Source organism: Pelecanus crispus, chromosome 4 (assembly GCF_030463565.1).
Source record: "Pelecanus crispus isolate bPelCri1 chromosome 4, bPelCri1.pri, whole genome shotgun sequence".
Lineage (NCBI taxonomy): Eukaryota > Metazoa > Chordata > Aves > Pelecaniformes > Pelecanidae > Pelecanus > Pelecanus crispus.
This window is the reverse complement of record NC_134646.1, coordinates 77754446-77781999: the sequence shown is the minus strand read 5'-3', so window position 1 is coordinate 77781999 and position 27554 is coordinate 77754446. Positions and strand designations below refer to the sequence as shown.

The following is a 27554-nucleotide window of genomic DNA, read 5'->3' as shown; positions in this document are numbered from 1 at the left end:
AAATTTTTGTGCTTGACTTCAACTTCTAAATAATTAGTAGACTTTGAGGACAGTTTTGTATTCCACAGGCAAGGAGGCAGACTTTGGCAACAAGTAATGTTATGAAACAAACTCATTTAAAGAATAAACTCTACAGAAAACCGAAATATGAATAACAAATCCAACCATTAAAGTAGAAGCCTGAATCCTAAAAAGTATAAGGCTGAAAATTTATCTAAGCAATATTTAGCACTACATCAATAATAAAAATAATAGATTAGGCAAAACTATAATACTTCCTCTAAAGTATGCAAAGGCTACAGTGCACAAACTGAGTTTGAAATTAATTGAATTGACAACAATCTAGTTTTTAATGCATTTAGGCATCCAGTTTTGTCTACCTGTTTTACTCCAAAATTCTAAATATAAATTAAGGTGGAAACTCTTCATTTCCAAAGAACTCTTTTTCTAAGTCTGCGGAATATGACATTTAATATGTGATGCAAACCAAGCAGCTGCCTTCTACTCACAAATTGTAAAATAAGCTGAACACAAGAGTTAAGGACTTGCTGAAACAGTTCAAATAGTGTCTTTCTAATGCCAGATTAGAAGTATTTTGCACAAGCACTTCACAAAATATTTAACATTAAAGTCTAAACATCCATCTAACTCAAATATATTCGTCACGTTCCCAAAGGGTTAATATTGTCTTGCTTCATTTCTTACATGTAGTAATTTAGCTCTGAACAAAAGCAGCTCCCTGCTGGTTACCTTGGCTAAAGGAAACACAATGAACTGGTAAAAACCAGTTTTATCTCACTGCTGTTGCCTAGGGCTACAGACAAAATGAAGTAAAAAAATTCACATGCAGAGTATTAGGTGCTTATGAAAGATCCAGCAGCGCTGTTGCCTAGTGATTCAGTGAGGAATCAGCATAGGCCAATGAGGTGTACGGGTACTGAATAACATCCCCGATGACTGCTTTACATCTCCTGCAATTCTGTCATACACCCCCATGATTTCCCAGTGGTAAGAATCACTTTCAAGGGAACCTGTCAGAAAAAAAAAAAAAAGAAAATTTAAACAAACAAACACATCACATAGCAAGATTCCTATTTTTGCTTTTCCCTTTGGATGTTGATACTGCTCTAGATTACATGCCTATCCAATATGAAATATTCTTCATATCTATTCATACTTAATTATCACTACAATTTTGATTAAAATACCTTAACAATTAAGACTAATATTCAGTTTTGAAATTGCAAATACATGTTACTGAATTGCAAGGAATATGCTAAAACAAAATTCATCTTATTACGCTTTTCAAAAGAGCTACAAAATCAGAGTGTTTATAATAAGCAACTTTGTCAGTAATGCATAAAGATACTAGGGTTTTTTTACCATCCGCTTTTTCAGTTCTGGGGTATTTTTGTTGTTGCTTTGTTTTGCAGTTACTGGTGCTCTGTTACACAGTAGATTTTTCTATCATGAAAGCTGCCTCATTAGCAAGGACTATATTTTGGAAAAGAAGCTACTTCAAAGATAAAGCATCCTTTTCCTCAAAGAAGGAAAAGAAATCTCTCCCCATTAAGAGTATACGTATGCTCTACTTCAGAGATGTTTTTCCTCCATATTAAAAAATAATATTCATATTAACAGAGCGCACAATACATATTTAGCTGAAGCAAGTGTGCTGAAGAAGAGCAGGAGCATTTCACAAAAATCTTTTCACCTTCAATATCTCTAATGCTAAAATATATATTCTTACTGTACAGAAGCATAAACAACATGAACAAAAATACAGATCTTCTTTTAAAAGATCACTTTCAATTTCTTCTCTGAGATCAAGCTGTTGGTCACTCCATGTTTTCTATCTGGCCTCTGCCATCAGTCCATTTGTGATGCTTCAGAGGAAGATGAAGTATCGCCATGATGCATGTAGTCTAATGTGCAGTAGGATTAAAAGTATGTCATGACTCCTACAGTAATTTGCTCAGGAAAAGGAGACCAAAACAAGGATAATAACACATGTATCTCCGAATACTTGTACTGCCTACTAAAAAGTTCTAATCTTTGAAAACCCCAGACAACTACCTATTGTCCAAGAATGTCTTGCTTTTCACCTATTAAATTGCAGTTGTTGCTTAACAGAGAATTGCTGTTCTTATAGGAACAACATACTGAATCCATTTGCTAATGCATCAAGATGAATTTGTCAGTGTGTGACAGTAGACACCTTAGGCAGAGGTGAAAGAAACTGTGTTCTAAGACAGTATGTCCCATTTTGTCCATAGGACATTACAATCTTCTGGCAGTTAGTGGTGAAATATACAACACTAAAATGAGATTCTGCCCATGTAATTATGAACACTCTCATTAACCACATAAACATTTGTCTGTCTTAGAAACCTATTAAATTGTTCATATTTTATTTCAGGGCAATGACTTTCTCAGGCAAAGTATGAACGACGTTGCCTCTGACAAAGTCATCAAAAAGAGTCTCCTAAAACTATCAAGGGAGGATGATACTGTTGCTATTCACTTTATATACTGTCAGTAATACCATATTTGATTAGGTTCATGAACCTTACAGCAGCATGAGTGCCAGGTGTCTAATACTGTCATTAAAAATATTTAGAAGTGGTATTCCTTGAAAAACAGTCTTGCTTCTTTTTTCAAGGAATTTGTAACAAAAGCAGCCAGGCGAGCACAGGTGTAGAATGTAAGCAACCTATAGAAATGCAGTTTATAAAGCTTGGGAGTGTCAGTGCAAGAAATGTATAATCCCAGTATGGTCAAAAGGTCTCACCTGACCAAATCTGGTCAACAGGAGTGCAAGTTCTTACAAGGGTTAAGTGAACAGTGAGGGGAGGCAGTTCCAGCATGGGAAGGAGAAAGAGTAACTTAGATCTCAGATACCCCTCATTCTTTCCTCTCAGATTTTGTGGGAAAGATGGGCTCCATAAGGACCCAGAAATATGTAACTGCAAGACCTCCAGGGAAAGCCTCACAAAAGCGGCTGAGATGCTGAAATAGATGTAGAAGGTCTGAAGGAAGAAATACAAGCTAGAACTGATCTAGTAGTTTTCTTTTTCAACCCTTTCCATTGGTGCAAGTCTGTATATTGTAACCATTTCTGAAATAAATAGAAAAAACTTTTTTCTGTCCCCAAATCTTATTCAGTAATACTGCTGAATGAGTGATCTGGCAACACCAAGTACTCCATTTCTCAGGAAACTGGAAACCCTCAGGCTGTTGCTCGCTTAATCAGTTTAGGGATTCCCAGGAACTATTGTCCCTTTATTAAGAAACAAAAGCTGAGCAGTAGGCTAGGTTGAAGGGTGCTTATAAAATAATTACAATTAGGTCCAATACATAGATAGAGACAATAGTTGTGTAGCTATCTACTCAGTTTTTACAGATGTTGTTCTGGTAAATGATGTCCTATAATTTAAACAATGACCAATGATTTTGTCTGCTTTATATGTTAGGCATCCACATGGAAGTGTTAAGACGACCAATTTTCTGAGTGAAAATTATGAAGAAGGATCTTTTGCAATAATTTTTCAGCAGTAACGAATGCCTGGCACATTTAGAAAGCCTATTAAAGGCACATATTTCTCACTCTACCACACCCAACAGAAATTTCATGGCAATGATCTAAATAGATTTTGAAATTACCATACTGCATTGCTAAGACAAAGAGTAGATGACAATCACACTTTCCAAAATGGAGGTTGAGTTTCTTTCAGTTATTTTTCTTTAAAATTTTTATAGTAATTTAAAAAAGCAATTACCTGTAAATATGAAAATGAAACTATTGAAGTGAAAGGCAAAATAGTTGTCTCTAGATTCTTAATATGATGACGATAATGTACAAAGCTAAGTATGCCTAAGAGGGTAATGGAAATTCAGAATTGTCCCTACCTTTAGTGGCACTTCCAAGGCTGTGGTTTGCTGCAGGGACTCCATTGTTCTTTTCACCAGTACTGTAAGGTAAATTTGAAAACCTACAGCTTTATTTTCCATGTTAGAATTGTTATATAGAAAAAATAAAAAAATCACATGCTTTATATTCTGTTATACAATACCTGCATTTCTACATAAAAAAAATTAACCACTTATAATTTTTTCAGATTTTTTTTTAATGTTAAATTTTAACTCTTGTGGAAGGTTCAATTCCTTATTTTAAATTGAATTTTAGGGTGAAATTTGGATAATTATTTAACTTATATATTCCATAAATACAGAAGTAAAGCACTAATATATTTTATGTAGAGGTACAGCATGTCTGAGTGCTGTATTTCTCAGCTTTCAAGTTCAGTACCCAACTATATGTTTGGTGACATTTTATATATTTTAATTTTCTTGTGCAGCCATAAAACAATCTAAAATCAAAAGCTAGGGAAAAAAATACTAGAAGTCTGAACTGTCTAAAATATCTTGTTCTTCAAAGTAAAAAGATCAGGGCCAAATGAAAAAAAAAAAAAAAATCTTCCCTGTGGGATAGTGGAGCTATCAAGAATCTAAACAATTAAATTTCAGTATGGTTTATGTAACTTAACAACTCATCATGTCATAACACTATGCTCACTATTACTGTGAAAATGCATCTGTAATTATTCCAAATCAATCATTTGGGACCAGATTTGTCAACCTTGGTCATGCCAGTTAGTGTTTTGCTTGACAAAGATTGCTGCTGCAACACAATATGGTTCTAATAAAAATCAAAGAGAGATTCAATGGATAAATGACTTTTAAAAGAAGTAGTAACTTCTGGCTAGTGAAAGTGAAATAGGAATACCAGGCAGCCCCAGAACAAAAGTTGTTGAGCAACCTCCATTGCTCTGACAGGATGGCTGACTGAATAATATATGTCATCATGCACCTTACAGAACTGAGAAATATCAGGGTATGCAATATGTGGTGATAACTGCTAGACCAGAACCCACATGATTACTTAGAAGCTTTCTCTGAAGTTATCCCTTGATTCATATCACAGTTCTTTTGCAGCTGACATTAGATGCAAAGGAGAGACAAGAACTCTAGGAAGCTGCATATGGTTGTTGCTCTGGCTGCTGCTGAAACCTTTTCTAATGATGCCAGCAATGAAAAGTAGTATGTAATGTTTTGTGTCATATCTGTGATGCTGAGACTGGCTTGACAATAATGATGAGGCTAACTAGCTTCTGCCTGAACAGAAGTGGAGTGCTCAGAGTGTGCTGGCTCGCTCAGACTTGCGTGCTAATGAGCTGTCATAAGGTTTTCCATGAAGTCCAAATTATGCAGTAACTCAAAAGATCAGTGGCTGAAGTGCCAAGGCTGAGGAAACGGAGACATTTGTTGACACATCTATGTACAGCTACACCTATACATTTGCTTCATGTTAGATTTGAGGTAGTTTATGGTCCAGTGTAGGACATAGAATCATTTTTGGAGAGCAGAAACAAATATGACAACCACAGATTGTGAAAGGGAAAGTGCTGGCTTAAATAATTATCCATTTAAAATCTAGTCCAAGTCAATATGACTATTAATAGAGCAGTGTTGGACTGCCTTCATCTTGCAAAGCCCACTCTGAATTTGAACAAGCTGCTAGCTTGGGGAGGTCAGCAATGCAGCAGACGTCGGGGCACTCTGACCAGGTGGCATGCCTTCAGAAGGCTGAGTGGACTGCCAGCCAGTCCCTGGGTAAACATTTTTTCCATCTGTAAGCTCCCTACCAGGCTACGACTGCACACAGCTTTTGTGAGAGCATAACATCTGGATTCTGCACTGCTCATGCAGAATCATTCAGCTCTGTATGTTCCACCAAAGCACTTACGAACAATCTAAGGTCACACTCAGCTCTGTGCAATTTAACATTTTTTGAGCTGTTAGACAAATAAACAGCAACAGAGCACCAGGGCAATGGAAGGAATAGGTCTTTTTGACAAAAGGACCTCCAATGGACAACAAGAGAGGAAGCATGAGTCAGGGGCACCGATTCATGGGTTGAAAGATGTGATTGTGGTATGATAAAGGGTGATCTCTGCGTATGCACTGAGTTAGACCAATTTTCCCCTAGTTCTCTAGGCCCCTGAATTTGACTAGTTCTGTCCCATATAAGTGTTATTCCCAAAAGGGGATTCATGATGGCAGCAATGATTGCAACACCTTTCTCTGTCTGTTCACGCAGTTTTTCCTTTAAGGCATCTGGCACAATCAGAATTTTGCTGCATCCTTAACTGCTCTTAATTTTAGAAAGCACAGATTAAAGTGGCCACATCAGTGAACAAACCTAATGGTTCCTCACTCACTTTGACAACCCATTAAAAACCTCTCCATGGGTTTGCTCCATTTTCTTCATGGGTTTTTTCTGTGTCAGTTCAGCTCCCTGTTCTCTTTCTCATGTCACACTGACTTCTCCATCTCCTCCCAGAGTTTAGTGGGTGGCATAGTAAAACCATTCATTTCAACCAACCTGAAGTTGTTTTGCCTGCATTTCATAGAATAGAATCATAGAATCATAGAATGGTTTGGGTTGGAAGGGACCTTACAGATCATCTGGTTCCAACGCCCCTGCCATGGGCAGGGACACCTTCCACTAAACCAGGTTGCTCAAAGCCCCGTCCAACCTGGTCTTGAACACTTCCAGGGATGGGGCATCCACAACTTCTCTGGGCAACCTGTTCCAGTGCCTCACCACCCTCATAGTTTCAGCCTTTTGAAATGATACCTTTGGAAGTACCCAAAAGATTTGCCTACATCTACTTTACAACAAATTTTGAATGAAATAATAAATACATAATGGTAACAGAAATATCAAGAAAAAGCAGCTGGATTACCATTCCTATTCAGTAGTCTGCTAAGACAGTAAACAGTGATGAAGGAAGCATTTAAACAAAATGACAATCTCTGCACAAAAATAAAAAGGTGAACTGGCTGAATACATTTAGGCTGGAAATTTAAAGTTCTAGATTTTGGAGAGATGAAATTCTGGAACAGTCTCCCAGTGGGAATAAGTTTTCATATGGAGATGATAAAAGAGACCATATGGCATGGTGGTATGTAATTGCAGGAGAGGTCTCCTTTAGTCCTATGTATAGAATATCTGATTCTCCCACTACTCTCTCAAATTTCCTCAAAAACTCTCCTCTTTCTCAAGGCTCAAAATAAACAAGCCAGGCATACAAAACTGTATTTTCTTTATCTCATATACAGTGCTGTCACTAACAAAAGTGACCACAATCTTTAAATAGATCTGTCTCTACAACCCCTAATTTTTTGTTTCTTTTCTAAGATTTAGATTGGAGGCTTTTGGGGTAATGATTATTTCTGTTCAGTCAAGAATCTAGTATATTTAGGGCACATAAATTATTAATTTTAAAATGTTCCTTTGCAGCCAGCCATATATTGCAACGGCATCTGTAAAATGCTGTTCTCCCAACCTTTGCAACTTCTCTCTCAAAACCCACAGTCAGCAATTAGGGGATTTGTTGATTATGCTCATCCTGGAATGTTTTGTGAGTGCTAAGTGTGTCATGTTAAAATGTTATGTATAAAAAAATGGTGATAACAAAGTGAAGAGATCATAGAGAAACTGAAATTTTAACATATATTCTAACATATATTAGGTTTTCTTGAAACTGTCAAGAATAAATATGCTTACTGAAAGTGTGAATAGGAGCAAAGAAAAGACACGCATGCCTGCTGTGGAACAAAAGCTTATTCGTCCCTATCGAACTGAAGACATTTTTCAAGCTCATTCTCCTATGAAAATATGACTCCAGAAGCATGTCAAAACTGGCCGGACATATGATCTATGGAATAGGGATTTTTGCAAATTGAAAGCTATCTGGAGGCATCTTTAGTTTATGCAGCAGTGTTTTTCAAGTTAGAAAAAGGCAGCTCAGAGAACAGAAAAATGTCACTACTGTGATGACCAGTTCGTTCTTTTGTTCTTCTGTTACTTGAGTCCCCTTTTGAACATGTGCACTTTTTTATGCAGCTGCCTCAGTACCCATTAAGTGGGAAATCGTAGCAGAATAAAATGAAATTTCATGGAATTTGTACATGAGCCAAGAATTTGTATTGACAGATTTTTAAAAAATCTAAGATATTGTTCTTTAGGTAGTAATAATCTTAATTGATCCTAATATTAAAATAAATAGGCTTAGTTTATTCTGATTTTTTTTTTTTCTTAGACTGGTCCTTTTGGTGTTCTTACATTTAAAGTATTTCAGCTGAAATATTTTATACCTGGTAAAATATCAGAAAAATTGTTTAAAACTGTATGGTTTACATGTACCAAACATAAGAACAGATGCAGAAATTAACTTCTTTAATTCTATCAATAATGTATGATTATAAATGAGTTCTAAAAAACCCACCTTTTAAAAATTGCCCTAATGCACTGTGAAATTGAGCGGTCCAACACGAAGTACTGGAATACACATATTTCTACAAAAATATGGTATTTCAAGTAGCAAGTGTCTTTCATTTAATTATCCTTCTCACTAATGGATACAATTAAGCAAGCATAGTGACAAGGAACAATCCACAGTAATCACCAGTGGCAAAGTTCACCTTTCAAATCCACCAGGTATATATGGAATACGCATCAGAAGCCAGATCTTACAGTTGTAACTATGGGTATCCCTGTACTGTAAAAAAAAAATTATTCTGTTTTTCACCCCGAAGTGTATTCGCCCTTTTAGCAGTAATGTATTCAGAATAATCCAAGTGAAAAAAGGCATTTCAAACAGAGCATGGAGAGGTAGTCTCAGAAATACTCTCCACAAAATGAAAAATTGGGTTCTGCAACTCCTGAATACTCTTCCAGAGTCCCTAGACAGACTCACAGTTTGATTTGGGGACAGTCTGTCTACCTGATTACACAGACTTCAGAACGCAGAGATGCTGAGCCCTCTCAGATCCAAGACCCCAGCTTCTGGCATTCCCAAAATGTCATCTGCCTTTCTGCTTCCTGGGCTGCTGGAGAGCTCAGGATGTGAGGAAGCCAGACAGGCAAGCTGGCTAAAAACCAGGCAGATTATTGACAGTAAAGCTGACAGTCTTCTGCCAAAACCAAACCAATTTCTGCCAAATGTTTTGATTTGATCATTCCAGGCACCCTCTGATAGAAAATGAGGATTTTTTAAAAGCTTTTTTGCTGTCTTGTTTTTGCCCTAAACAGAGAATTGAGGCAAATAATATGCCATATCTTTGTTGAAAATTACACAATTCAGAGTAGTACATGCTTTATTGTATTTCAAAGTATGCCAAAGCTTGGACACTCAAAGCTTTGTTATAAATAAATGATGTTTTGCCTTGTCCATTCAGAGTGAACCGTATGCATATTATAAATCTGGGGGTGATAGATTCTGTTTGAAGAAGGTATTCTTCCAAAATACAGATAACGCCTAACTTAAGGTACATGCACTATCTTGTGCAAAAGTAGATATTAGGGAAAAAAAAAGAACACCTTATTTCTTGCCCCTTGTTTATCAAATTCAAAAGATTCAAAATCATCTGTTGGGCATAGATTATTAGGTGCAGTATAAATTGGATTTCTGTTTACTGAAAAGTACTGAAAATTCTTATTGTGGCTTATGAAGTCCTAAGCAGGAATAGAGAAAGCACCAGCATTATGATTGCCTTGTGACAATTCTCAGCCTCCACTCAGGAGCATCTCAGAAGCAAATAGACATTTTAATGTTGCAAAACAATACAAAAGAGACATTTCCATAAGGGAAATGCTGCTGAGAAGGCTTATGTTCTGCACTACGACCTAATTGAAATAATAGTATTTATGTTCTTCATTTATAAATCTTAAAAGTATTTTAAGATTTCATATCCATTCTGCAAATAAGAAAACTGAGACACATATATTTGCTGTTGCTTTCCTGAAAAAAGTAGATCAGAAGCATGACTGGAATCAAAATGCAAACACGCTGAATAGTAGGCCAGTGCTTCTTGGATCACACTAAATGCAGAAGATGAACACAGCACTGAACTGTAGTCTATTAAAGCCATCAAACACTGCTCTTTAGCTTTAAGTCCACATTTTTCCTTTTACTGAGCTTTGTGACTGTACAACTGAGATTTCTCTCTAGATCATTAAGCTGCAGGCTGGAATCTGCAAGTCAGCAGATTCTGTAATTTAAAGTTTCTGAATGGACAAAAGCTCATTAGATATGTAAATACAAAGCTGACAGCTAAAGAATATCGGCAAATAAAAGTAAGCGTAAGGACTTTAAAAAAGAGAAAGAGTGAACTTTGGGTAAAGGGATGAAAACCTAATTTGGACTTTCAAAGCACTAAAGTGATTAGGAGCACACATCCTACTGACACTCCTTTGGTTTAAAACTCACACACCTAATTTGTTACCTCAGTTAGCAGCTCCTGAAATAATTGGAACACATTAGGAGAAAAGAGTCTTCCTGTTTAGTTTCATCTGAAAGGAATCTAGGTCAACTGCTCTCAGACTGCTTCGTGATGTGAACCAAAACTGTTCACACCATGGACTGGGGACAATAGGGAGATCTGCTTCATCATCATACTCCTGACTGGAAGTTACATGCTGATGCAGATGCACCCTTTCTCTGCCTAGTCAGATCAAGAAAAATCCTCATTAATGACACTGAAGGAAGCGCCAGCTTCAGTCACTTTTAAGCCAACTTGGATTAGTTCTTTTACCAGCAGCAGGGCTATTTGCAAAACACAGAATCACAGAATAGTTGAGGTTGGAAGGGACCTCTGGAGGTCATCTGGTCCAACCCCGCTGCTCAAACAGGGCCGTCTAGAACCAGTTGCCCAGGACCGTGTCCAGATGGCTTCTGAATATTTCCAAGGATGGGGACTCCGCAACCTCCCTGGGCAACCTGTGCCAGTGCTCAATCACACTCACAGTAAAAAAGTGTTTCTTGATGTTCAGAGGGAACCTCCCGTGTTTCAGTTTGCGCCCATTGCCTCTGGTCCTGTCACTGGGCACCACTGGAAAGAGCCTGCCTCCATCCTCTATGCTCCCTCCCTTCAGGTAAGTAATACACTAATAAGTTCCCCCTGAGCCTTCTCTTCTCCAGGTTGAATAGTCCCAGCTCTCTCAGCCTTCCCTCATAGGAGAAATGCTTCAGTTCCTTCATCATCTTTGTGGCTGTTCATTGGACTGTCTCCAGTATGTCCATGTCTCTCTTGTACCGAGGAGCCCAGAACTGGATGCAGTACTCCAGGTGTGGCCTCACCAGTAAATAAAGGGGAAGGAAATGAATGAATGAAGAAATGAAGAAGGAAATTAGTGTCTTAGGTTGGTCTTTAGCATTAAGGAAAAGACATTTTTTCACTCTTCTGTTCTGAGGTAAGTGAGTATATCTGAAAGTTACTGTATTGCAGAATTTTCTTTTTTTCTTTGCCTCTTAGGGAAAAGTAGAGACAAACCTAAAAATCAATCTTCAATCAGCAGAATGAAACAAACTTCCATCTTGAACACTCAAGCTTGGCAGCCTATGTTAAGTGCAATGAAAATTTCCAAGGTATCTCAGACTTCTAGACTGCCCAGGTCCATTTCCTAAAGGTCGTCTTAGCAACTTCAATTACATGGTGATAGCTTTGAAGCAGAACAAGGAATTCACAGGCATGTTTGTTCTGCACACTGCAGCTAGATGTGGGGATATGCGAACTAGTTACACTGTGGTGTGTAGAGCAGACACATCTTGAGTATTTGAACTGGACTCTTTTTGTGTTTTCAGAAAAAAGCCTCTAGTCATCATGCTTATATAGTGGGATAATTTATTACTATTATTCATACAATGGCTAGAGGTTTTTTCGTTATACTGGAAAAGTATTGATTTTGCTGAATTTACAACAAATTTATACTAGTAACAGAGATCAGAATTTGATCTGATGAGGGCAGAATCTGTGATTTTCTATAGGTATAAGCAACCATGAATAATTTTTATTGTTTGGGTATAATATTAGCTTTATACTTAATGCAAATTGATGTCAAATAAGATAATAAAAATCATTCTATGCTGTCTTACAGATCTCATTCACTATACTATACTTTCTAACTCTGAAACTATGACACTTTTAGACATTGGCCTTTTCTGAGTAGATACTGCAATCTCTCATAAATTGTATGATACTTTTTTAATTTAAACCAGATCTGAACTCCTGTATTTAGAGGTTAAATGTTAATATATTAACCTAATTCATTACAATGCTCCTAATATATTGAACTTAAATATTTCCTAGGTTCTTTGTTTTGATTAGATGGAGGTTTAATGTTCTCATTATGAACTAATACTCACAAGAGGGATCAGGGATGAAATAAGACTAATACAGCAAATTGTACTGTTTAAATGAATGCACGACAGGATGAAATTAATTTTTTCTTAGATGCTTAGGTTACAATGGAAGATATTCTTGTATTGGTTCATTTAAAATATTTGTGATATTATCCTAATTGTTTTAGCCAAAGATATTGTTGAGCTTCAAACTACAACAAAGTTTGTGAATAAACGTTTGGTGCCTACAGGAATAAATCCACTACTTACCGGAGAAGAGACCCGACAGCCTCCTATGTGCCCTCGTTTGCTAGCTAAATTTGTACCAGATGCTGAGACAAACTCTGGCTTAGGAAATAATGTCTGGAAGCAAGCCAGATGAGAGGATAAAAATGTAGGCAGGAACTTTTACTAACCCTTAACCTTGAAAGTTCCATCATAAAGTTCTCTTAATATAAAAAAAGCGGTAAACTAACTTAGAATTAACAGTACATTATATTCTTGCATTAAGAATTTCATACTTCTTTATGTAACAGGCCCCAATCATAAGTATTTAGGAAGTTACTTTCCAAGCCATTAAGCTGGTTTATTTCCTTCTAAAACCCTTTGAAACCTTGGAGAAAGTATTATTACTTAGCTTTGCAGGATTCGCACATTGGATGAGGGAATCTTGATAAGAAAACTAAATACAAATAAGCACGTTAATGAACTCCAGATGAGTATATCATGTTTTATCTAGCCAGTGGTGGAAAACATTCAGAAAAATCTGCTTAGTACACATTTTCTTAACCATGAGAATCAATGTGCTGCTTCTTGTTACATTAATTCTTTATCCTCTGAGAAATCACAGGTTATAGGAAGAAAAATGGGGGTGGGGGAGAAAGACCAAGAAAGATTGTATTTACCTGAAAATTCCTGGATTTGAGAATCTTCTACTTCAAACAACAACTCGTCATGAATCTGGGCAATTAACCTGAAAATTTTCAGAGACTTTAGATAACATATGCAAGAAATTTCTAACTGTGCTTTCCATTCATATCGTCAACTAATTATCACATGCATAATGGATATGTTAAAGTGAAAATAAACATCCTAAGAAAATGAAAAAATCATTAATGGAGTTAAAAGGATTGCATATTCTGAAAACATAAAGGCCATGGTTGTAAACCCAAACTGTGCTTGCTAGCTTATAAATGTCATTCAGGGATTTGATGATGTGACAAGGTATTACTTAAACCCAATGTTATTTGCAGAAAATTGCAACAAATTATAGAGACAGGCTATGTTTTGTTAATATAGCTTGTTTTTGTTTTCAAGTCGAGCTGGAATAAATGTGGTTGCAAATGGGCAGTTTTACGAATACAGATTAGGTCAATAGTAAGAGTACTTGGCTCACTGGTATGCCAATATTAACTCCTAGTTGTCCAGTGACTTGAGTCCTTTCCAGGAAATAATCTTTTCACTTAAGTGCAAAGTAGGTGTCCTCATGCTGACAAACAACTGGGTTGAAGAACAAAAATGCAGCCATAGATACACAACCTGATCTGTTCCCTCTGCTGTCAGGACAGTTGCCTTCGTAAGGACGGAGTGTACAGCTGAAAGCAGTAACAGCTGGAAAGCCATGCAACTACATGTACCTGAGCTCTTCAGTAAGAGCTGTTTTGTAATGAATTTATACCACTGCTTTGCTTTTCTCTTTGTCTGTATTACTTCTATATCGATAGGTCTCTTGCATACGGACTGTGACTTAATTGTTCAGTGCTTACAGGAATAGCACCCTAAATTGTTGGTTTGGGTGCAAAAGTACTTTCACAATGGAAATAATAAATGTATTTGATTGAATCAAGTCCACAGCGGAACAGATATAATCTAGCACATATAATCCCCAAGAGTAGTTTTCACTCAGGAAGAAAAAATAATGCATATCTGATTAGACTGTATTCCTACTAGGTTTATTTTATTATTTCTTTAATTATTGTAGCTGGGAGTCTAAGTCATGAAACGGTACCACCAATTGCTTTGCAATTTGTATATAACATTTAAATTAAATGCTCATTGTAGACTTTTCTTAACACCTAGCAGTTATTCAAGTAAATACTTCTTTACAAATGGCTGAAACATCAACATGGTTACTACTTGTAACTTTTCACAGCTTTCAGGAAAATATCCTAAGATAGTTTCACACTGCTTTAAATTACAATGTGACATTGACTAACAGTGTGGTAAGCTCTAATAATAGATCTTAAATTATTAGTCACTTACAACACAGTCAGAAGCAGAGTGAAACAGATTAACATATTTCTAATAGGAAATTGGGACACAGGATACAAAAAGGAATAGATGAAAAGACCAGGATCATCTGTACCAACAGAATACAGTTACATGAAAAGTTATCATTTCCAATGCAAGTAAATTAATTAAGCAAGAGATTCCTCATAATCATTGAAATGACATGTAAAAAGATATAGATCAGGAAGAACTGTGAACATTAAAACCTCTGAATATACTGTGAGTCAATGGAATAAGTGAAAATAATTTCATTGATTAAAACAGTGCAATAAAAACATGATAGACTGGTTATTATTTGTACAAGAGTAGTGTCTCATGCCTTCAGTCAGGATTAGAGCACCATATATTCTGAATATTTGGTAAGGAAAAGTCCTTTCTTAGAAGAACTTACAATATACATTAAAAATTTTATAATAAACTTATCAGGATTTTGGAATGGAGGAAAAATAATTGGATTTTCAAAACCACTCAGCACTGGATCAACTGATCACCTCATCTCCACGCTAAAAGTAAAACCAAGTTCAGGAGGAGCAGGGTTGGACCAGAGATCAGTGCTACCTTATGTGAGTCAGAAAACCTGTGGAAGCAATGTGAACTGAACTCAAAATTTCTGTCTGGACAGTACAATAGACTTGACATAACTCTACATGCTCCAGTTCATCTACTGAAAGCAGCACAGCTATTTTAGCTTTGTTCTCCATCTGGGCCAAAGGACCCTGTTTCTGAATGCTTATCATCCTGCAAAGCAGGGCCTATCAGCTTGGTTATATTGCCTGTTAACTGAGGAACTGCACAGAGGTGCAGAAATACATCTACCCCGTCTTAAACATCTAGGGATGAACTTGAAGTTCAGGACAATATTCTGCCTGCTAAAATACAGAACCAGAAGTTAGCATTGCTGGTTCTCTTCCTAGCTCTGCTACTCTCCTGCTAAGCAATGATCATTCAATTAGAAAATGGGGATAAAATTTATCTTGGAGATGTGAGATCTAAGAAATTTCTAATACACTTCTAGTTTCGAGTGAAAGATACCACATAAGTTTTAATTAACACTAAATGTGATTTCCTAGCTTGATGCTGTGAACTCGAATAGTATACACTATTTCCTCCTTAATTTTCATCAAACAAGTTAGATTTTTTTTTTTTAATGATCTCTTATCTCTTTTTCTTATCCATCTCATATCAGTTTAATGGGTTCTACTCTTGCAGGTTTATAGTACAAGGCCACCTGTACTTTTTCAGGACTGTTACAGTAATAACATTCACATGCAATATGCTGTTCCAAAGAAGGAAGCATTCAATTTGACATCAATGCAGATGAAAGAGAAATCAAAGCAATTTATACATTCAAAATTCATAGCTTTCACCATTCCAGTGCGTGCACACACCCACCCACTGCACACCTTGAGTGAAACAAGTTTGAAAAAAACCCTATACTTTTGCTTAATAGCTGAACTGAATCATCTTCACTTTGAAGGAATATTGAAATAGCAAGCTCCTCTCATTATCTCTTGCTAAAAGGTATGGAAAACTAGATTAGAGACTGCAAACCAGGCAGAGACTAGTATTTTTGTTGTTCTACAGATTATAAGAATCCCCTTGATTTACAAACTAGTATTTTATTAACTATTTTCTTGATTGGCTGCAGATTAGGCATAATTTTTGATGAGTACACACATGATTTCTTTTACTGAGAAACATGACCTGCACCTGAGTATGACTGTGGTGTGTAATGGAGATACCGCTACAACCTGCACCTTCTAATGCAGAAGTATTTCTGTGACTGCCAGCCTGAATACGGCTTTTGACATCAGTTTAGTGTGCCCAGCACACAATATCCTTCTTAAACTATTATGCTGCACTACAGAATTTTAAACAGAAAATCTTTTTTGTTCTCTTCAACACTACATCATTCTTCCAGTTTCCTATGAAACAACACAGAGAATAAACTTCTCAGGCCTTCAATGGATCCACCCAGTTATCATTACTATATCATAATCATATTATTGACTTATATAAGCCAAAAGAAACTAAACTATCATCAAGAGATTTTTTCAACGTATTCTATTTATGAGGCCATTTTGCCTCCTTATAGTGTATTTTTTCCTAGTACCAGGCCAGTTTGTCTAATATAAGAACAAATGAGGATTTTGTTTGTTACTGTAAAGCAACATATTCCAGATCTGGACCTTTTTGTTCTAAAGTACAGAATTTCAAGATTTTCCATGACTACTTCAAATGCGTTGCCTAGAAATAAGTACACTATTGAACTGACTTCAACAAAACAGTTATTACCTTCTTGGTGAGCAACTGTACTTCTTTACCATTAAAGGAAACAACACTTTGTCTAAACTGCAAATGAGAGCACTGTGGCATGACATGCTGCAGACTCTATTGTAGGAATATCCCGTAGAAGAGGCCAGCATAGGACAGGGAAAAAAAAGACAAGATTGTCATAGTAGTCTTTCTCAGAAGCTGTTTTTTAACAGCCATGTGCACGGTTTCAGGCCATTACAATGTGTCAAGAGATACTCAAACTAATTACATTCATGCTCCTTCTACAGTCAAGGGACTAAGGTAGGCTCTGACTTAGATGTTCTGAACTGACATCTGGAAAACCCCGACTCTACACATTGCCTTTGCGGGGGTGCCATCTCCTGAAACAGCTACCCACAATGGATACCTGAAGTTAGACAGAGAGAACAGCCCTCTGTACATTTTTGTGGTATATTTTCGTATCACCAGGGAAATTTTTACTGCTATTAACAACACATCCAAAGCATAACTTGGTCTAGTTTTCCAGACTGGTCTGCATGAAGATAACACAAAATATAAACCACCAATGAATTCCTACAGACTAACTGTTGGTTAATTTACTCCATCGTTTGGTAGTAGGCAATCTGGACCCTCCACATGCCCATTCCAGAACCCTGAAAACTCACCTCAATCTCAAGGGCTGCCTCTGTTCACTTCCCTCACTGCAGCCCCTGACACTCCCATGGGAGGTCTAACTAAGCCCAGGCAACAGGAAGGACGGGAATGAGACAGGCTAAGCCATATGTGTAAGTTGCTAAGTATACTGCTTAAAGAATATCTGAGAGGAGCTCACATATTAGGTTGAGCTGGCTGGTTTAAGAGTTTGAGCAGAAAATAAATTAAAATAAGGTTTAAAATTGGGTAACTGGGAAAGCTTTAAATAAGAGGGTCTGATTGTCACACATAATACAGTTGGACTGGATGATCTTAAGGGTCTTTTCCAACCTAATTGATTCTATGATTCCATAAGGAATTAAGGGCACCTTACTCTGACTAAGAACCAGGCTGAGAGCCCAGACTAAAATAGTTTAAGATACTTCCTGTTGGTTAGCTCTACATCTTCAGAAAAAAAATGGTGTGGCACCATCAGGTTGTCTGATTCTGAGCTACAGTACTCAAGTATAGAATTACCATGAAAAAATTACACATTTTATTTCTAATTTGAAGACATGCTGAGAATTAAATCATAATTGAACACGAGATTTCCGAAAGCCAAAGGATTCTCTTTGGAGAAGGAGCAAAAAGTTGAGTTATTTGAAATCCATCATAGCTTATTTGTTTGAGTAAAAATTCTAGTTCAACTTAAAAAAAATCCTACAATGCATTACTCAGGAACATAAGACAATGTTAATAGTTAAGTTTTTATATTGGTACAATAAAAAATGTATAAACATTAAAAAGTTACTAAAAGCACACTACTTTAAAAAGGATATTAATGATCACTTGATAGCACAATAAACATTTAGAAATACTTTAAAAAATCAGTAACTTTCTATTCACACATGGTTTTCTTATTTAAAAAAGCACTATGTCCCTGATCATTGAAATACCATTTTCTGATACAACAGTATCAGATTTTATATCCCAAATATTAATATCCTTGTCTGTCATCCTATGTTATCCCCTTTTTTGATGAATAAAATAATCATCCAACTAGTAACGTCACATTGTTTCATTTTGAATTTGAAATCTCTAAATGCATAATGGGAGACTTCAAAATTGCAGATAGGAGAGTGCATGGTTAAAAGCTTTGTATATAATGCTAAGTTTTAAAAAATTCCCAAAAGAGCATAAAAACTGTTAAGTGATTAGGAAAAAATGATATAAAGAACAAGATATTTTGAAATCAGAAAAATGGAGGAATATGAAAAAAATAACAAATGGAAAGATGTTCTATGTTCTGTAACTTAAAAATTTGATAAATTCATAATTAATAAATTCATATTTAATAAAACACAACATTGGTTTAAAAGGCATGTAATGAAACACATTGCCAGAAAAAGCCAGAATGGTTGCTCATGTAACAAACACTTGTATGGATTTCAAGAACATTTAGAAATGATGACATACAATGATTTGGGGGGAAGACTTTTAAATCTTCTGTTTCAGAACTTAGACTCGCCCCACAATCAGAGCAAGATGACAATCTGCAGACAGACAGGCTATCCTACTACAAATCTTACACCTTCCTCCTGAAGCATCTGCTACTGGCCACACTCAGCAATAACGGACCAGATGGATGTTGGATCTGATTCATCTTAGAAATCTCTATGTTCCATACACTAAAACTGTATTAATTTTTTTCTGATACTACTAATACTACCTGTTATTTAATTATGTCACAGTTTCCCCACAAAAGTACACAGATTCCAGTGCAAAGAATGCCTATTAAGTTGTCATGTAACTAAGGAATAAGGTTACAAAAATTTTGTAACATTTTGTAGATTTTTCAAGGTTTTTTTGAAGCTGCATCTATAAGGATTTCTAATGCGGTATAAAAGTATAAAAGCTATAGGTTAAGATATATCATGCCTGCATAGATGTTACCTGCATTAACTTTAAGCTACCTCTTTCAGTGTTTCCATAATAAAGACCAAGATATTTTGACATTTTAACATTTTAACTATGAAAATTCAGCTAACTTGTGAAATTTGTTTTCTCAGCAGCTATATCATGAAGAGCAGGAAGCTGAACAGATGGTTAATTAAAGAGAATAGAATTTTTGCATGTACCCAAAGTGTTTTAAAACATACCAATCTAAAAGGTGACCTACAAAAGGTTTTTGCAAATGAAAATTATTTGTGTTGAACGACCCACATAAAGGAACATTGAAAAACCTGCTACATCATGAATGTCCTTTTTGGCTGTGATATTTAAGCATATTAAATATATTTAGCTCTTTCTATAAAGAATAAATAATTCTGACTTGTTCTGGCTCACTAAGCATGAAGTGTTCAAGTAACAGTTCACCATCTTGTGGATACATGCAAAATACTGCTTTGAATGCTTGAGGAAAGTAATGATTTTGCTAAGTCACAGCACGCCTAGAAAGACAATGTTATTTGGCCACTTTGGGAAGCAAAGAGCTACATACTGGACTGGGACAGCAGCTATGGAGAGCTCACAGTCATTTCTGACATAGCAATATGATCTAGGATGTTTCCTTCTGCTACTGAAACAAAAGCACATGTCTGTGAAACAAAAATCTCACTCTCCTCTCAAGCAGAATCCAAAGCTTTTATCTTTTCCTTGTGATTCTATTTCTCCAGTATTAGGCTAAGGATAAATGTTGACAATCTTGATACCGCTAATCCTTTAGAGCAGATCTGCAACCATATACTGGGAATTGTGGGCAGAGTACCAGAGCAATAAGCATTTACTTGAAAATCCTGGATAACTGCTACAGAAGAAACATGAGTAAAAACAATTTTTTAATTCCTGAAGAAACAGATAAAAGGACATAAGGTTTATGCCCAGAATTAAAGAAAATTATCACACATAGCAGCAACACTAAGCAGTTTACTGAATGTATTTGGTTGAAGCTATGATGTAATCAGGAAGTTGGTTTTATCAGTATGTCTTTTTGTATGAATCTGAGAAATGATAAGCAGTCAATAAAGTACTAATATTTGAATCCCTACACACCTTATAAAAATGCTGCTAGGTTCTTGTGTGTAACTAAAACTGAAGCCACTTCCAACAAATGAATCATTTGTGATTTATCATATGATTTGTATCTGAAAAAAATCCAGGTCACATAACACAATGCTTGTTCCTGGGACAATTAGGGCTGTTTCTAACTAATTTAGCTATCTGTGTAGAAGCAAGCTGCATTTACAGTTCACCAACTGAGAAAATCATTAGGTTGATTAAAGTGTTTGTTCCTTGAGGAAGACATACAAAACCTCCAACATCCACCGCTATCAAAAAGCAGCTGGGACCAAGAAAATATGATCATGCCTTTTCCTTTTATTTGCTGGTGGCTCCTCCTTTTCAGATCATTCATTTATATCTGGCCTGTTGCTGAACCTGTCTCTTTAACTAGGCTCTGGATGTGCTGAGAAGTAAAGCTGTGTGTTTGTGGCACAGGTCCAGCGCTGAAGGAACAATAAATTGGTGAGAAAGCAGAATTGCTGGATTCACACCAAATTACTCAATAGTTCTGTAGACTTGTTAAATTTAATTTGCATGTTGTTGGGATATTATAAACTTTAATGACTTTCTGAGAAGTTCATGTAGCACCAGGTAGACTTTGGGTAACATCAGTGCATCTTCAGCTTACAAAGTGCTAATTTTTCCAAGAATTGCTATAGGCAGCAATTCTTTCACAATTTGCCAGTATCCTTCTTTCTTACGAAGTTTCCATGCGTCTGCCACTGCAATGATGTTTTAAACACTGATGATAACTACAACTGGCCATCTGAGTTCACCAAGTACCTTTCCACTCTCATAAATTCCATAAATCTTTCTTTCAGGTGCTACTGTATGCCTTAATCTCACTCAGAAGTTTCTTTGCTATCATCTGCCTGCAGGAAACATTGTGTGGACGTTCTGTGAACTGTATCAGACAGGTAATAGCTGGCACTTGAATAATTTATGTCAGCAGCACATTTTCAGTAAGCAACTTGGCCATCAGCAGCAGAACAGCATCTTAAAAAAGATCTAGGTAATATGGAAGAAGTCTGAAGAAACCATTTTGATTACTCGTCAGTGCCACACAAAATTCAGAGATGTTAACACAGTAGCTAACCCATACTAATATCAGTTTCTTATCATATACATTGCATTTAATGCTGCTTTTCCCCATTTCTGTAAAATTATTTGCAAGTAACTGATTGACTTTTTATTGTCAACAGCATAAGTTGCTAGACTGGCATTTGAATTAAAAGATGAAGAAACACAGAGAGAAAAATGAGACTGCTAGTTGACAGAGCAGCCATTGATCAGTCACAGTGGAATATACTGTTCTGTCAAGAGGGCCTCTCTGATGAAGCATCATGAAAAGGTAACTTGATTACCTTTCCCTGACTTCCAAATGCAATATCGTATGTGCAAACAATAAGTGAAAACCTACTGACTACTAGTCCTACAAAAATGAAGCTTCCTACTGTTGGGTCAGAGCTTGCTCACAGCTGAACAGCTGACAGCGTATGAAAAATAAATGCAGTGCTGCAGTGGAGAAGACTGCAAACATACCTGCAAACTAACACTAAAAACTGTAAGACCTTATCTAGAATTTACTTTTTTTTTTATTATTTCCAAGGTAAGGAAGACAAAATGTTGAGTGCTAGCCACTACTTGTCTATGCCTTATAGGATACTGTCTCCCAGTGTAAATGTGGGGTTCATAATCACTTCTAAAGCATATATAAAAGATACTTCTCTTTGATATGCTGTTCAAAGTGAAAACGCTGCTTCCAAAATTAGAAGTTCTAATAGGCAAAAAAAAAAAAATAGTTACAAGAGGGTGAAGATAGAAGAAAAGATAGTAGTGTGCTATCTTTGGAATGAATATGATCTGATGTGATGATAATAGGAGATTGATTATATTTCTCATTTTGGAAGAGCTACTGTGCATTCCTACCGTTACAACAGCACCAATTATACATACACTTCCTTTTAACAATATTTTTCAATGCGATTTACAAAGGATGTTAGAATCATTATCCTGACTTGAGTGATAAGAAAATCAAGAAACAGACCACTGAAAAAATAACTAACTGAATGTCACCTGGCAGACAAGTGGAAATACAAATTTTCAAGTTTCGGTCCCATACTCTTTTGGCAAGACCACAGTGATGCTTTCAAATGCCACCGTCCAACCAGGTGAGTGTTCACAGAATTTAGAAAGGCATTGATTGTACTTTTCTGACAAGCTTGGCTTGTAAGTACCTACTGAATATTACAGCAAGGACCCATTAGTGACTATTAAAAGGCTCCCCTTTAGCAAAGTCATCCAGTTGTTAATGGCTGGCAGGAGTTCAAAATTCCAGTTTAAAACAGTCTGTCTCTTTTAGATGCCCTTGCAGTCTTGGTCTTTCCCAGCTGTGATATTTATGATAGAAATAAGAAGGATAGGAAGCGATACTTTTCTGATTCCTGGTGTAGCCATTCCCCTACGCTTTCACAACACAAGGAAATTCAACATGTAAAACTTCAATACTTCTCCATGTTGGTTACCTCCTTAGCCATTTGGTGACACTACTTCTTTAAAAGAAATAGTTTTGAGAAAGAACAACCCAAGTAAAATTTTCTGTTGAGAGAAGAAAACATTCACAAGCTTTATCAGACATGGCATTAGTCATAAAAAACTTTGGCTTTCTCAGAATTACAACAGCTAGTTATCGAACCTAAAGATCTGTGTGCTAGGTAGGAACTGCAGAAGGGAGTATGTTCTTTGCCCTCTCACCACCTCCACTTGCCTCCTCCATTAAAGACTGTTGGCTGCTTGTCCCAGAAGGCAGCTGCTCTATCGCTAATCTAACTCAAAGTTACAGCTGCTACAGAAATTTTCAACCAGGCCACAGCTGCCAGATTCTGGTCTCTTCGTACAACTCAGGCAGCAGAAAGAATTACAATCAGCTCAGAGAATCTGCCCCAAAATGTACAATGCAATATGTTATAGTACATCATCCAACATTCAATACATAAATGTATCATTGTCTGAATGCATGCAATATCTCCACCAAAGAACCATTTCCCATTTCAGATTTGTACTAGCGGGCCTCTTTTTTTTCCTAATAGTTCAATGGTATTTTGCTCAAAAAGTTGCAAGAACACTTAAGAGTGTTTCTCAGACCAAGTTTTATTTTTAGCATAGGAGTGATTCTACCTTTGAATTCAACACATGCAATTTATATTTGTAATTAGAAATTACATTTTGAAACATTGATCAAATAACTGCTGTGTGTAAATGATACACACACACACACACGGAGTATTTATAGGGTTAGATATTACACATAATTGCAAAGTGTGTTTGGAAGGCCAACCCCTGTTACTTTGTACTGACCTAAACTCCCACTGAAGTCCTTAATACATGATTGCTAGAGCTAATTTTCATTATTTCCCCTTCTGGATGACAACAGAAACACTGATGTTCTGCACTACCTGCTATCTCTGCTTCTATCTGAACTTCTACTGAAAAAACTCATGTTCTGCTGGATTGTTTACCTACAGCATTACAAAAGATGGGAATCCATTTGTTTGGGTTTTTTTCTGCATGTTTGCCTTCAAAGCGTCTTTCTATTGCAGCAAATAATAATGCTCACTGACTCTCTGCACCATCCCCTCCATCCTTTATTACAGGAAAAGTAGACTTCATTATTTCTGCTAGTGGCATAAAAATCTTGAGGACATTCTGTGATCTCCTACCCAAGTATGAGCAGTCACCACAGAAGAGAATCACAATGACCTAGCTTTTCTTTAGCAAAGGAAAGCCATCTATACAAGAATAAAAAATGTTAATTTATTTTGCTTGAGCACTGGTTTCCTGATTCCTGTTTTTTTCCCAGCCCATTGAATGTTCAATTCCCATTGTACAATACACTCAAAATACAGGAAGGATATGCTCAGTGGGCTTGATTTCAAAGATGCAGAACTACCACTGAACTAGATCTGACTGAGTTTAAATGGCCCCAGGGCACTTCATCACCTTAGGATGGATTTACAGATCCAGCCATTTAAGCACAAAGATATAACTTTGAATGTATAAAACCATCCCACAAGTCCTTGCTTGTTAAAAGATTCAGAGGCATACACGATATTTCTACAGCTGCCTATAATGGCAAAACCACATTCATTTCAACTAATTTTGGTTTAAAATCAAACAGTTTTGCAATCATTCATTACTAACCTGGCTGTTAAAGTTGGAGAAATGACAACAGAGGTAAAAATCTCCACCATAGCCATTTTACAAAGATCAGCTGCAGATCCTGTGAAAGAAAGTGATCTGCTTTTAATTTAAGGCATGCAAAAGGAAAATGTTCTTCTTGGAACTATGGCATAGGAATGAAAAACATCCAAAGATTTTGAATTATAAGAATTTGCAAAACTAGCAGATTCAAGTCATGTAATATGTGAAACAGATCATAAGATTAATAAATAACAAACTAAATAATTACATGTTAGTTAAATCATAAAATAATAATATTAAATTATGTGTTAATTAAAGGTGAATTTGTCGGTCATGGCCATGAGTTGAAAACTTCCTTTTTATAAAAATGTCTGAAATTATCTAACTCTAAATTGGAATTAAAATTTACCTATAAATCAATTAAAATTTAATGTCACAAAAAGTTAGAACATTGTTTCAGAGCTACATTTCCATTTGGAAACTTAATTTTATGCTTTTTCATATTTCCATGTGTACGTAATGTATATTCATTACATTACAGTGTTAAGAGCAGTGGTGCATAAAACAGTGTCATGTTATATAATAGATTACGCATTTCTGGTGATCAAGAGGCAGAATGATTCTCCAGGCCTGCAGTTTGGTGAAGGTGTCTGTTCTGAACTGTGCCACAGTGTTTTAATACATTTTACATAAAGATTAATCAGATAAAATTAAAAAAAAAATCTCTAAGTAAGGATTGGAAGACATAATTCTCCATGTTCTGTCAGATATCCCAAATGTACTAGACCGTAGGCATCTTCCTTTTCACACCCTCTAATTCAATGAATTTTTAATTCTTTCTTCAAAATGGTCCAGCTTCCAGAGTTGGCATAGAGAGCAGCCAGGTAGACAAATGGTAAGGGTACTCTCCTGGGAGATAAGAGAGAATATCTAAGAGATCGAGGAGATGGACTCAACACCTCTTCTTTTTCATGGTTTTCTGTGACAAACTGCCTCCTCTGAATCCCATACTGAGTCTCTGTTTCACTCATTAACTACATCAAGCGCAGATCCACAGCTGATTATTGAGATGGCTTTGTCTAATTGCAAATTTAGCCCCAAATACATATCTTGTTTTCCTGTTCAAATTTCGATTGGATATTAGGAAAAATTTCTTCACGGAAAGAGTAGTCAAGCATTGGAACAGGCTGCCCAGAGAGGTGGTGGAGTCACCATTCCTGGAGGTGTTCAAAAAACAGGTAGATTTGGCACTTGGGGACATGGTTTAGGGGGCATGGTGGTGTTGGGTTGATGATGATCTTAGAGGTCCCTTCCAACCTTAATGATTCCTAGTTTTTATTTTCATTGAAAAATAATCCGGCCACCAAACCAGGAAACATGAAATTACTACTCTACCCTTAACTGGTTTATTGGTGGACTTGGTAGCGTTAGGTTAATGGTTGGACTGGATGATCTTAAAGGTCTTTTCCAACCTAAACGATTCTATGATTCTATGAAATGATGTGTCAAACTAATTCAACATAACACAAAAAGGGACACATGGATATAGAAAGTAAGAAAGGACATTTCAGCAAAGGTCAGGTGACCTTTTTAGTGATTGTGAGAATAAAATTATATAATCAAGTATTTAATCCATCACAATACATATGTTTTATATGCATTCTTCATGAAACAATGTGAAGTAATAAAATACAGAAGAACTCTCAAAAGAAAAAATAGGGTTTTTTCTTCTGAGATATGATTTTTAGAAAAAAGATATTTCAAATATTTTAAAAGAAAATAATTATATTCTTCTGGTTGGCTTTGCCACAATTTGTAAAAGTTTCACTGATATAGCATACTTTAGAAAAAGTATTTTGATTACATTTTTCTGACCGGTTCTGCAGTGCTTTTTAAAAATGATCCTTAAAGTTGACATGATAAAATAACGTAATAGACCAGATACTGGTGGATGGTGCTCCATTATTTTCCCAGTGTATTTGGAACTTAGAAACCAGCAAACTCCCAGAGCAGAGTTCTTCCAAATAAATGTAACAGTTTTCATGATTAATAATATCTTAATAAAATACATGGTTTGCTCTATAAGGTTATCTAGAGCTGAATTATAACTGAAGAATATTATGCTGTACATTGGTAAAAACTATTCAACTGGGAAATATTCCAAAAAAGAAAAAACACTACAAAAGACCAATGGCAAATCCAGCTGTAGCAAGTTAAAGCCGGAAATCCACATTTCAATATTGTCATGCATCAGAAGAAGCCTTCTTCAGTTGCTGCTACCACAACCAAAATGCAAACTGCTTAAATTAATTAGACTATTATATATGTATAAACCACATGTATGCAGTTTAGTACACTAACTGTGATAAAATGTTTTAGCATAATGGGAAGATTTTTACAGTCTTTAAATATTATCTTAGAGATGAAATCCTGAAATTAAAAAATCCTTGTAGCCTAGAAGGAAATTTTTAATAAAATTTGGGAATACTGAATACTTTTAATCCTTGCTTTATCACACCTTCTACTATTGCATGTTTTGAATAACAGTTACACTATTTTTCATCAGATTTGTCCTCCAGCATTATTTGAACTGACAATGAAATATGATAGTCTTATTATTGTAGGTTATGATACCTATAAGCAAGCATTTTGTAGACAGTCCTATGATAGCTTTGCCTCAGCTCCAAGCTCTTTGGACAGATGGACATAAGCAAGTGCTGCTCAGAAGGCTGGGCAGCTTTATTATGCTACACTGTACACTCAGCAGGACTCGCTGTATTAATTCAAGCATTGCACCTTCAACTGGAGGGGGCTGCTGGCCAGCTGGATGGAAACCCAGGTAAACTG

At 36.1% G+C, this 27554-nt stretch overlaps 1 protein-coding gene across 1 annotated transcript in view; it reads right to left on the bottom strand.

The window, feature by feature from the left end:
- Positions 1-962: 962 nt before the first annotated feature.
- POLN (DNA polymerase nu) overlaps positions 963-27554 on the bottom strand; it is a 102478-nt gene continuing 75886 nt past the window's right edge. Inside the window, exons 21-24 of the mRNA XM_075709796.1 lie at positions 24708-24786; positions 13154-13221; positions 3910-3971; positions 963-1031 (exon numbers count right to left, since the gene is read on the bottom strand). Coding sequence (XP_075565911.1) covers positions 963-1031; positions 3910-3971; positions 13154-13221; positions 24708-24786 — 278 coding nt within the window. The remainder of the gene's footprint in view (positions 1032-3909; positions 3972-13153; positions 13222-24707; positions 24787-27554) is intronic.